At 33.6% G+C, this 13624-nt stretch overlaps 1 protein-coding gene across 9 annotated transcripts in view; it reads left to right on the forward strand.

Annotated features, from left to right (window-relative positions):
• The window catches only part of Camta (Calmodulin-binding transcription activator), a 463871-nt gene that overhangs the window by 98382 nt on the left and 351865 nt on the right, over positions 1-13624 (forward strand). For all 9 annotated transcript variants that reach the window (XR_013006425.1, XM_076409281.1, XM_076409286.1 and 6 more), the window contains exon 3: positions 11501-11533. Coding sequence is in view for 8 of the 9 variants with exons in the window: in XM_076409281.1 (XP_076265396.1) it covers positions 11515-11533 (19 nt within the window). In the remaining variant the exon portion in view is untranslated. The remainder of the gene's footprint in view (positions 1-11500; positions 11534-13624) is intronic.

A 13624-nucleotide genomic window follows, 5' to 3' on the forward strand; every position in this document is an offset into this window, starting at 1 on the left:
GAATTTAGATATTCCAAAGATAGCAGGAAATCTTCATAGTAAGTATAGGGGAAGAGGAATTGTTTTACTCCAAATTTAATGATTGCAGGCCAAGGGCAGTAATGAATGAACCAAAAATACTGGATCGATTTTAATCATGTTTTCATTGAGTGACATAGGCATATATATTTTATGCCCGTGCAAAGTCGGAGCGGGCCGCTATGTTTTTATATACAACGTTCATATTTTTTCTGTAGTGTATTTAATTTAGTATCAGCATTGCACCCGTGCGAAGCCGGGGCGGGTCGCTAGTTAATGATAAATAAAACTATTATTTTATTTAAAGAGTGAGTTAGTTGAGTAGTTGATAAAGATTGATATAGCAATCCATATTAAAATTTAAAAATAATTTTACATCATACGAGAAGGAATGCATACATCTCGGTCTCACATATGGCACAAATATTAAAATATTAAAATACAATGCATATTTGGAACATTAATACATTACTTTTTTTAGAAATTCAAAGTATCATTAAAATTTAAAGTATCCTTTTGCCAACGAGAGTTTATCTGGACTTGACCCATTGTTTTAACGTGGGCTCCGAACCACGGTCCGCGGCATGAAGCCTACCGACTGGCGAGTGACCAACTTAGAAATCATCCCAGAAGACATCCGGTCTTACCCAGCCTGGTTACTGGAGTGACTGGGCTCATTTTCCTTGTCAGATCGTACCTATGACAATCAGAAATATTAAACAATCATAAGCATACATGTACGATCATGACTCAGCCTTTATATGGCTACTTTCCCGCTCTACAAACTTTCAGATGATACCACTTTCTTCACAACCGGATACTGTCCCGACGGAATATTCAATAGACTTCAAGTACAACTGAACCAAGCGATAGCGTGGTACAAATTCTAGCGGCTTCAGATTAACCCGAGCAAAACTCAGGCTATTCTGTTCCACCACAAGAAGGAGTTTCGCGCATATCTTCTTCAAATCGTTAAAGTCCCTATCCCATGACTCCAGAAAGTTTCATACCTCGGTCTCCAGTTCGACCGCAGATTCCAATGGTCTGCCCAAATTCAGCACACCATTTGCAAAGGAAATGGCGTGTACAACCTATTATTTCCTCTACTCTGCAGAAAAAGCAAACTCCCAATTCCACGGAAAGCGACGCTGTATAAAATGTTAGTTCGTCAAATCTGCCCCAATGGAGCACAGGTGTGGTACAAGTATGTCTCGGAGAGACAACTCGAACTACTCCAAGTGTTCAATCCAAAAAAGTCCGTGCGTTACTCAGAGCCCCATGGTTTATGAGGAACCTCGATCAGGCATCCCGTTTGTGAAAAATTTCATAAACATGCTCAGTGTGAGGCTCATGAAGGCTCAGTGTGAGGTTCTCCATAGGAACCTTAGCACACGATAGCACCTTAATAAAATCCCTACCCGTCCACAAATCCTAGTAGTAAACAAACTACGACAGTCCCAGTCGTAACCCAGATTCTCTGTAGCCCGCAAAACAATCATATTCCGAACATGAAGCGACATCAGCCGAAGACCATTTGGTTCTAGCTGGTCATTATAGTAAACGAAAAAAAAAACCATGTCTCAGCAGGATTCGAACCCGCGACCTTCGCTATCGGTCTCTACAGCACAGAGGTCCAAACAACTATCTTTGCCCTTGGAATCGTTCGACTGTTTTAAAAATATTGTTTTAAACCGACTCGATCTTAAATTAACTATAACATTTGATCAAATAAACAAAAAATAACATTCGTTGTCGTCAATAACTAAACAAACATTATGTTCGTAATCTCAAATTTGCTATAAACAAGAAAAAAACCGGTAATTTTTCATTGAAACCTTGATACTTATACATCAGAGCCCACCGGAGTCCACGTTTTACATAATCCATTAAAACGGCTACCCCCAGAGGAGACGGGAGAGGGCAAGTGGTTGTCTGGAAGCCATTAGGACCCTCCGAATTTTATCGGGATTTATTAGCCCTATTAATTAGATGTTTTAATGAGGAGCCTCTTTGAGAACGAAACTATTTGTCTTTGTTGTTTCCTTAATTCTCCGCAATTTCGATGTTTAATGAACATTCCTTAAATAATTCAGGAATGTCTATTGTATTTTTTATATAATGTATATTCTACTGTATATGTAATTGTGTTATATAGTCAATTCAAAATAGCAGTGACACGAGCGTCAATATATGTCTGTCTAAAGTTGTAAATTCGTTCTACAGTCAGACAATATTATCCTTGTCATTTTGTTCTATTTAAAAAGAGATAGAATGGTGTTAGAGAAGTCCGAACATGTAACGGAATGAGCCTGCAAAAGTTGTCCGTTTGCCAAACTTCTGAAAATTCTTCGATATTAGTAATTGTATTATAGAGTGTGAAAGCTTTATGAGCATGTATTTTATTGTTCAGAATATACATGAAGGTTTGTTTAACATGTATGTGTAGAGAAATAACACTAACTGTTTTGCAAATACGGCAAATACATTAAGGAGAATGCAGTGATTAAATGTAGTTTTATCAAGAAAGATGTATACAGATAGTAACAGGACAAAACTAAAGAGAAATATAGTAATATCATAATGACTTTACATTATTACATGACATATTCTACTGTATATGTAATTGTTATATAGTCAGTTCAAAATAGCGGTGACACGAGCGTCAAAATATGTCTGTCTAAAGTTGTAAATTCGTTTTGCAGTCAGACAATATTATCCTTGTCATTTTATTCTATTTAAAAAGACATAGAATGTTGTTAGAGAAGTCCGAACATGTAACGGAACGAGCCTGCAAAGGTTGTTCGTTTGCCAAACTTCTGAAAAGTCTTCGATATTAGTAATTGTATTATAGAGTGTGAAAGCTTTATGAGCATGTATGTTATTGTTGAGAATATACATGAAGGTTTGGTTAACATGTATGAGTAGAGAAAGAACACTAACTGTTTTGCAGATATGGCAAATACATTAAGGAGAATGCAGTGATTAAATGTAGTTTTATCAAGAACGATGTATATAGATAGTAACAGGACAAACTAAAGAGAAATATAGTAATATGTCTGTATATGTCTGTCTAAAGTTGTCTGTTACAGTCAGACAATATTATCCTTGTCATTTTATTCTATTTAAAAAGAGATAGAATGTTGTTACAGAAGTCCCAACATGTAACGGAATGCGCCTGCAAAAGTTGTTCGTTTGCCAAACTTCTGAAAAATTCTTCAATATTAATAATTGTTTTATAGAGTATGAAAGCTTTATGAGCATGTATGTTACTGTTGAGAATATACATGAAGGTTTGGTTAACATGTATGAGTAGAGAAATAACACTAACTGTTTTGCAGATATGGCAACTACATTAAGGAGAATGCAGTGATTAAATGTAGTTTTATCAAGAACGATGTATACAGATAGTAACAGGACAAACTAAAGAGAAATATAGTAATATCATAATGACTTTACATTATTACATGACATATTCTACTGTATATGTAATTGTTATATAGTCTGTATATGTCTGTCTAAAGTTTTCTGTTACAGTCAGACAATATTATCCTTGTCATTTTATTCTATTTAAAAAGAGATAGAATGTTGTTAGAGAAGTCCGAACATGTAACGGAATGCGCCTGCAAAGGTTGTTCGTTTGCCAAACTTCTGAAAAGTCTTCGATATTAGTAATTGTATTATAGAGTGTGAAAGCTTTATGAGCATGTATGTTATTGTTGAGAATATACATGAAGGTTTGGTTAACATGTATGAGTAGAGAAAGAACACTAACTGTTTTGCAGATATGGCAAATACATTAAGGAGAATGCAGTGATTAAATGTAGTTTTATCAAGAACGATGTATATAGATAGTAACAGGACAAACTAAAGAGAAATATAGTAATATGTCTGTATATGTCTGTCTAAAGTTGTCTGTTACAGTCAGACAATATTATCCTTGTCATTTTATTCTATTTAAAAAGAGATAGAATGTTGTTACAGAAGTCCCAACATGTAACGGAATGCGCCTGCAAAAGTTGTTCGTTTGCCAAACTTCTGAAAAATTCTTCAATATTAATAATTGTTTTATAGAGTATGAAAGCTTTATGAGCATGTATGTTACTGTTGAGAATATACATGAAGGTTTGGTTAACATGTATGAGTAGAGAAATAACACTAACTGTTTTGCAGATATGGCAACTACATTAAGGAGAATGCAGTGATTAAATGTAGTTTTATCAAGAACGATGTATACAGATAGTAACAGGACAAACTAAAGAGAAATATAGTAATATGTCTGTATATGTCTGTCTAAAGTTTTCTGTTACAGTCAGACAATATTATCCTTGTCATTTTATTCTATTTAAAAAGAGATAGAATGTTGTTAGAGAAGTCCGAACATGTAACGGAATGCGCCTGCAAAAGTTGTTCGTTTGCCAAACTTCTGAAAATTCTTCAATATTAATAATTGTTTTATAGAGTGTGAAAGCTTTATGAGCATGTATGTTATTGTTCAGAATATACATGAACGTTTGGTTAACATGTATGAGTAGAGAAATAACACTAACTGTTTTGCAGACATGGCAAATGCATTACGGAGAATGCAGTGATTAAATGTAGTTTTATCAAGAAAGATATATACAGGTAGTAACAGGACAAACTAAAGAGAAATAATAGTAATATCATAATGACTTTACGAGGATATATTGCATCGAAAGAAACAAGAACTAAGCGTAAATATAAATATGCTCTATAATGAAAGTAAAATACATTACTCAGATATACAATTGCTAACTAAGTAGATTAGGCCCTCGGCGATACCACTACATACAAAAAGTGTCTAGAACCCTACCCATACTAGTGTGGAAAAAAACTTCTTCGATAATAAATGCATTTGATGTTCTAGAATGTTAAAATAAATTATATTTAATGGAATATTTGTTCAATTATTTTATTTATATTAAAATTTTGTTATATGTCAGAGCCTAAATGTACTAAAACCCAGAGTAGCTGCGGCAACATTGCGACGATTCCCGTGTCATAGCTATTTTGAATTGACTATATATGTTTCAAATTATGAAATTCAAACAAAACAGTTTCTGTTTATATCATTCTACGTTAATAGTTATCAGGGTTGTACCATAAGCCCACAACAAAAAAGTTTCATTCAGTCTCTTTCACTATCAAAATGACTGTTCAAGTCAATTGCCATATTGTTAATTTCTAAACTATGGAGTACTTGTTAACGACTCCACCATTAGCCAATTTCTTTTTCTGTCTATCTGGTAGAGTTTATCCAAAAGCTCCAAAAAATTCTCCTTTCTACGGTGTATCTTTTTCAAGCTTATTTAAGGAATAAAGCCATTAACTGTATCCACCATAAACCATAATATATCTGCAATGATTTATTAGAAAACACTATAAGTAACAAAGCCTATGTTATTCTAACTTTTACCTTTTTCCATCAACTTTTTTTGTTTCACTACCGGTTTTCTCTTAAATAATTGTCCTAGTTAATATTTGTATGGAAAAAACTACTCTCTGTACTCTATTTAATTTCAAATATATTTCAAATATATTATATTATGTTTCAAACTTCCAATGTTCAAAAAGCCCATTTCTAAAAGTTATTTATTTTTTTAATAAGTTAATATAGATTCTTGAAAGTTATAGAAAATAGAATATAGAATGGAGAAACAGAATATTTGATTTTTCCTAATCAATGGCTTTCAAAGTCGTACTACAGTGCATTAGGCAGACAACAGACCATAAAAAATTCAAGATATAAAGGTCATTTGTCAATTGTTATTTGTTTCATCAATTAGTCAATCAAATGGATGAAATTCTTAAAAATATTAATGATTGAAACATATTACAATTACACATGAACTAACAATGGAAATTTTAATGGACCAAGTTTTCATTTGTGAATCGCTGTCAAAACCAGATAAAATAAAGATATTTTTGAAAGGAGTGATTATTGGCGATGTAGATCTTGTCACGTACAATAGCAATGTTCGAAAAATCGTAGTAGAAATCATCATCAAGTATTTAGGACAAGTGGTAAGGAACTGTTCATCAGGAGCTGTTCGAATCACAAACAATCGAAAGTACATTAAAATGTATAGAACTAAAAGAAAACCGCTTTTTCTGTCAGGGAAATGCCGGACCGCACATTCTGAATAACCCATCAAAAATGAGGGCAATTAGCTATATGATTTTGATGCATCCGCTGTATACACCGGATCTTGGACTGTCTGATTACCGTTTGTCGAACACTCTGGAAAACTCCGTCAGTACTGTAAATAATGACAATAATGGTAAAGTCATGCTTTTACTTAGTGAAAAGTCGTCAAAAAACGAAACAGTATTCGTTGATTAGTATTTGATACATAAAAAAATGGTTTCGAAAATCATTAAAAAACAGAACAAACCAAAAACATACACGTGAATATAAAAAAGGCTTTTATTGATTTATTTGTAAATAGTTTTACCCATCTGCTTTAAATTTTACTTTTATTTTTAATTAATTACCAAATATGTAAGGGTTTTATATAAGATTGTGATGGTTTATCTACAACAAAACATGATTTTGGAGCTCAAAAAATTTTCGTTTTCCTAAGTTGTCCTGAAGTTATAACAACAAGGATTCCGTAGAAAATAGAACATTCTAAGCTCTTATTGAATGGTCCTCGTATTCGAACAAGAACGTATCCAGAAAAGTCAACTTTAATAATAAAATGATATATTTTTGGCCTAATAAAACAATCGAATCGCATGTTTTAAAATAGGTTACGTGAAAATTTCAATAGTGTTATTACAATAATATTTCAGGAATACATATTTTAATATCCGTGCCATGCAATAGCCGGAATGGACAATGGAAACTAAATAAATAACGCTATATAAAGTAATATTAAATAATCGTATATAAATCAATTCTTTTACTGCTGGAAATCGTAAACAGATAATGGCAAACGTTAATATTTATTACCGGTCCGTTTAGTCATAATTGGGTAATTAATATTTCATCTTATATAGAATTTATATTATTGGACTGGTTATTAAATTATTTATATTAGAAACTGGGTATGCGCAACTTGGCAGATATATTTTTTTGTTGCTTTGACGGGTTTCGTCATTTCGGTCATAGGGGGCGGGACGGGCACAGATATAAAGTGTATGTATAAAATAATAAATTAATAATTATTTAAAATTAATAACACAAACAGGGGGTCTAAAAGTATAAATAGTATATATATATAATTTTTTTGTACATTATAGTAAATCTATAAATGAATGACGAAATCATCACTCATCACTCCTGAAAGTTTCCTTCAGTCACTTTCACTTTCCCACTCATTGTCCAACTCAATCACTAGACTGTTACTTTCTAATCTGTCTGAAACATATTCACAATTCCACCATTTATCAATTACTTCCTTTGTATTCGAGTACATCCAAACCCAAGGTGCTATGGTTGACAATGCTTTCTTCCACATATCCAAACAGTTTTTGATGCGATATCCTTCTCGACCAGCAATATATCTGCAATTAATTATTAATAAATATAATGATCAACAAAACCTAATCGAATGCTATTGTAAGTTTTACCTTTTTCCATCAATTTTTGTTGCCTTAACACTTTTTTGTTACCGTCTTGCCAACAGTGCCACAATGAACCATTTTGAAATGTCCAAGTTTCATCAAGATACACAAATTCAAATAGGTTATCTTTCTTGGTCTTATTTTACGCCTTTAAAAATGTAATTCTTTTTAAGGTAATGTCTGGAAGTTATATCAAACCTCTCCGAGGGTTATCTTGACATCATTTAAACCCTATGCCCTGTAAGAGTGTATAAAAGGATGTCTGTCAGAAAACTTTGAATAAACTATATGTAGCGACCACTACGACCCTTTGGGCCACCACGCATTTACCTACAGCAAGTTCAAGGGTTGGCAACGTCGGTGGATTGGTACCATGCGGTTCCCGGCTATAAAAGACCACTACGACGACGTCTCGCTCTCTTTTCCTTTTCTCTACCCCCTTGTAACATGTTATAAACACATGTTATAACACCCCTTATAAACAGTACTGTCAATACTGAAACTGCCAATTCTCCCGTCGACCACATGTATCATTCAATGTTAAAATAAACAAGTTTTATTCAACCAGTTTTAGTTTCGTGTAAATTCCTTCCACAAAATAGTAGTGAGTGACCAATAATTGCATCGACAGTATACAGACAAATATTCGAGAGCATTTCGGGAGTCTGGTTTGGAATTTTTTTTGGTTTATAACACTTTGAACAATAGGGTGAAATAATGACAGATTATTAACAATAAAAGTATAAAGTATTAAGAACTTTATTATATAAAGCACAAAGAAAAATTTCAATTAAAGAAAAATAAGCGTAAATCAAATAAGTAGATGCTCGTTACTGTAAACTAATTCAAACCAAGTGTAGGTCACATAATCGAAATATTTACATTAACCAACGTTATTTAAATAATAAGTATTTTATTTAAAAGAAACGATTAATATATACACATATATTTATTAAAAACTCAACAAACATTTCAACAGAGATAATTATTTTTAATCTAAAATTAATTAAAAAAATATAATCTGCAACTTTAGTTTGTCAACAGTTTCTAGTAAATTTTCTTGGATTATTTAATCATCTGAAACTCTGAACCACTGAAAAAGGAAAAGTGCAAGATAGGTCTAGCGAAAATTGGGTGGTGTTTTGGTGATTGAGTATTTAAGCTAATGTCAGTGTTAAGATTTTTCGTCATGTTAAAGCTCGTAATTTCCTCCCGGGCTTTCAAAATTTTCTTCTGAATAGGCCACTGAAAATCAGTTGGTTTAATTTTATGTTAAGAAGATTTACTTCTGGTCCAAACGTTTTTCCTGGCCGATGATTCAACATAACCAGTTGAACTGTTATGGGGAGTTTGAGAGCAGATAGTGAGGAATAGATTTATATTAGTGTTGGGATCTATCGACTGAAATCCATTATCGACTGTTTAGTAATTGACTACTTTTTACTACTGACTATTTCAGTGGCTATTTTTGGTTCGACTGATTTTACTACTTTTTACCAATGGCTGTTTCAGTCGCTATTTTCGATCCGACTGATTTTGTTACTATTTACTATCGACTCTTTCAGTCGTGTACTTTTAGTTACTATTTTTGGTTCTACTAGTTTCATGCTACTTATTTTTAACGTTCTGGCTTTGTCGTTCTAGCCGTGATCTTGACAAATATATATATATATATATATATATATACTTTTGTGATTTTTTTCGATAAATAGTAAAATACTTTTGACTGTTTTTATGGTAATAATAGGTAATATTTCGATTACTCTCTATTTCGATTCCTTTTTACAGATCCACAGAACATTCAAATATAAAAGTAATTCTACTTCGTAAAAATTAAATTATTCATTGGAAGTTAATAGTATTCAGTAATTACTTTTTTCCTTTTCTATTTTAAAGGTAGTACGTGAACGAATATGTACATCTCCGTCTGGCTTATACTAGCGTTAAAAAATATTAGCATATATAAAATTAACAGCTCCAAGCAATTATCTCCGTCCTTTCCTCTCTAACAATTTAGGGTCCTAAGAAAGGGTTCGTACATCTTCGTCTGACATCATGAATTGATAAAAACTATTGAACCGTGCATTTGGCTGAAAATAATAATTACTATTTTCAGTCCCTAGTTTTTTAACTATCGACTGTTTTATAGTTCGATAGTTCCCAACGCTAATTTATATCTTCAATGTTATTAAAGATTGTAATTGGAGGATGTTTTGGTACAAGAATTGAAAAACATTTCGCGAAGAGCTGCAGCTGGTTTAAAAGCAAATGGTGACTGAAAGGTTTATAACAAAAATCAATATTTTGTATATATCAGATGTTTCTATTGAGGTTAATGTTATATTTTGTTCTGAGGCTATCACCAATAATAATTAAAAAAGTTAAAAGTCGTTTATTCCCATTTTCGTTGTAACAGGCTCTCGAACGAGACACAGAGAGCGGCCGGTGTCTTGGAAGACGTGGGGATTAAAGGGCGCTGGGGGAGCGTTCGGAAACGAGTCAAGCTCCATCAGCCCATCCGCCCTTTCGCCGAGCCCCCGTACGTGCGCTCTATAATAAGGGGAATGATGAATACACGTGTTGGGAAGGTGCGGAAGGCCGATAAGGCTGTCTGGTGCGGAAGGAGCTATTAATACTGATTAAACCGGCAGGACGGGACCAATAGCTTCGATGTATGATGGATGCCTGAACGAGTTATTGCGTCAAAAGCGGCTTCGGCCGCCTTTTTTCGCGAACGAAATAGATTTTCGATCCGGGCTCGTACACGTTCCCGCCGCTAACCGCACGACACGTAGCGACGAAGCGGGGAGAAAGAAGCGTGTGGGAGGGAGGGAGAGAAAAAAACGATCCCGGCTTATTTATTATCGTTTTATTTTGATCTGGCGGTACAACGTTTTCGGAAATGTTCAATTTTAAAATGGAATAGTTTGAAACTAGCTCCGGTTTTTTTTTCTCGTCGGCTGAGCCTTTTCGATATATGATGGATGATGTTCTTTTGAGTTCAATGGACTTAATACTTGAGTGATTTCCGACTCGATATAGAGGCTTTGGGTCTGATTCTTGAAACGTCTGGCATGCGCACGAGAATTTGAATTTGCGGCATTGCCAATTCTTGCAAATTATATGTACATTCAGAGACTTACTAGTACTAGTGAATAAGTCTAATCTTTTGTTGACACATCTATTCTAAGTTGCCGACACCTAAATTATCTCAGATTAGATGAAATCTGCTATCTTCTGGAGATATTATTATATTATATTACGCGACTGTTTAGGAGTCTGATTATGAAATGTGTATCCGAAAACGAATCACTTGTAGACAAATCTTATATAAGATAATACTCAACTAAGTGTTTTTTACTCCTATACCTATAAATAGCATATTTTTTTGTTATTGCACTGCTATTTTAAAACGTACGTAAAATAATGAATTTCCTAGTGTTTGTGATCAGGTGTTGAATACAACAAATACATTTTTAAGCTGTCAGTTTAGGATTAATAAAAATCTTATCACTACATTGGGAACAAGAATCTTAAAGTCTCTGCCACGCATACTTACTGAGTATCTACGTTTCTGTATGCTACTTGCAAATTAGTATGAAGTTAAAATTAATGTTGTTCTCTCGAACAACAATATCATCCCAAGCGGTCAAGTTCATGTTTACCTTCATGGCTTGGTGCCTCACCGAAATCATGGAAAAGGACGCTCACCCACACGTTGTCAAAGAACAAATGAAGAATTTTTTTTGGAGGCATCAGTTGATTTTACACCATCGAAAAAGAAGCACAGACTGTTACTGGTATTCAATATCCAGCTTGCCTTATTATTATCTATAATAGTATCTATAATAGTCTATAATAATAAATAATATAAAGCTATTTTGTTTTGTTTCAGGATACAATGAAAAAATGAGCAAACCTTTTGACGGTAAGTTTATAATAGTATGTTTTATTATTTATATATAGTAATATAGTTTATAATATATCACTACATAGTATAAAACAAAGTAGCCTTTTCTGCCCCTATATCAACGGATTTTGATGCGGTTTTTTTCAATAGATAGAGTGATTCAAGAGGAAGGTTTATATGTATAATACATGCATAATATACTAAGGCAACATTGCTAATTTTAGAGGTTTCTAACGTGATGTCGTAAATTAACCTATTTTTTTAGGCTTATTTGGCAATTAGCAAAAACGCTGCCTAACCCTACGAGTTAGATCAAAATAATGTACTACAGTATTGTACACCATAAAAAGGTCTACAAAAAAGTCCGCGATGGTATATGTTTATCTTTTAGGGATAACCCACATTAACCATTTTTATTGTTTACTTTTTACGTGAGAAAATGGCTTATTTACGAAGCTATTTTAAGCAATACGGCATTAATCCTTATCGAATTAAGTACCTTAAATACAGTGTGCAATTAATATAGATCAATATGGTTCCTTACAGCATGTAAATTAAACAAATATTTTCGGAGATATTACAAATTTAAAATTTGCGTTTAAAAATGTGTAATGTAATAAAAATTGTATGAATTTAGATATTCCAAAGATAGCAGGAAATCTTCATAGTAAGTATAGGGGGAGAGGAATTGTTTTACTCCAAATTTAATGCGTGCAGGCCAAGGGCAGTAATGAATGAACCAAAAATAATGGATCGATTTTAATCATGTTTTCATTGAGTGACATAGGCATATATATTTTATACCAAAGTCGGAGCGGGCCGCTATGTTTTTATATACAACGTTTATATTTTTTCTGTAGTGTATTTAATTTAGTATGAGCATTGCACCCGTGCGAAGCCGGGGCGGGTCGCTAGTAATATATATATATATATATATATATATATATATATATATATATAAAATAATCAGATATATGTGAATAATGTTGTTGTTGTTCAACTGATGTGACGAAAAATCGGAAGTAGTTTAGTGTAAAAGCGATTCGATTTCCTTTTTATGCACTAACCATATCATATAAGAAGTCGTAGAAACGTTATAGGCAACTGTTTCTATGGTGCAATGGTTAAACAGAGCATGAAGTTTTTTCATGCTAGTTTGATAGGAACATTTGTCAAATCATCCGGACTAGGTAGCGGACCTGAAACGTTCCTTACTTTCAACCATTGTTTCTTTATTCCTTATATGGGCTGCACTTTTGCATGGGTTTTCCATTGTAATACTTAATAAAATAATTGCGTAATTTACTGAGTAAATATCTAACAGTGAAAAGGGAAATATAAAATATTTTTAACAAAAAAATTGAACCGACTTCAAGAAATTAACAAGGAACTCACTAAAATATTCATATAAATTTCAAAAACTAAATAACAACATATGAGGCGTCTTGATCAAGGCTCGTGTGCCCCATTTTTCGTAAAACCGAAATCGTCTGTAGAAACTCTGAGATTTCTAGACAGAAAAAAATCGTGAATAAAGTAAAAGAGAAGAAAATATCAGAATAATGACTTTGGGGATCTTTATTTTTAAAGAGCAGTATATTTTGACTGTTAACTGAAGGAACATTGTATAGACTGTCAAACGCAATGCAGAACGGCCTCATTTAAAGTAGGAACAACCGAAATTACCTCATCCCCGACCTCCCATTACGCACCCGAGTTATGATATTTTTCACTCCACCACACCACGGCACCGCAGACGGTACTAAAACTATTTCTCCGATTCTTCGCCTCGCACTTGATGGGCGGCGGGCGAGTAGAAACAATTTGCATCTCTCAACCGGACCCCTTAAATAATACATAAGCGGTTTATACGTTCTCGTCTCCGTTTCTTTTGTTTCCTCCCGGCGCCCGGATGTTTATTCCGTTCCGGGCTGCGTAACCTATTCGTTCGGGAGGCCGAAAAAAAAAATGGGATTTTAAGTATATCCCGAGATTTGCACCTTTTGCATATGAGATCGGGTCGGCACTCTGGAGATTTTATATGGGGCGCGACGGCGGGGGTGGAGGCGGGAACCGGCCGAGGAAAAAATGTAATATATAGGAGGGATA

The sequence above is a fragment of the Rhynchophorus ferrugineus genome, unplaced genomic scaffold (genome assembly GCF_030347505.1).
Source record: "Rhynchophorus ferrugineus isolate W39M unplaced genomic scaffold, kcgeb_rfMv2 rfM7, whole genome shotgun sequence".
NCBI classification, from domain to species: domain Eukaryota; kingdom Metazoa; phylum Arthropoda; class Insecta; order Coleoptera; family Curculionidae; genus Rhynchophorus; species Rhynchophorus ferrugineus.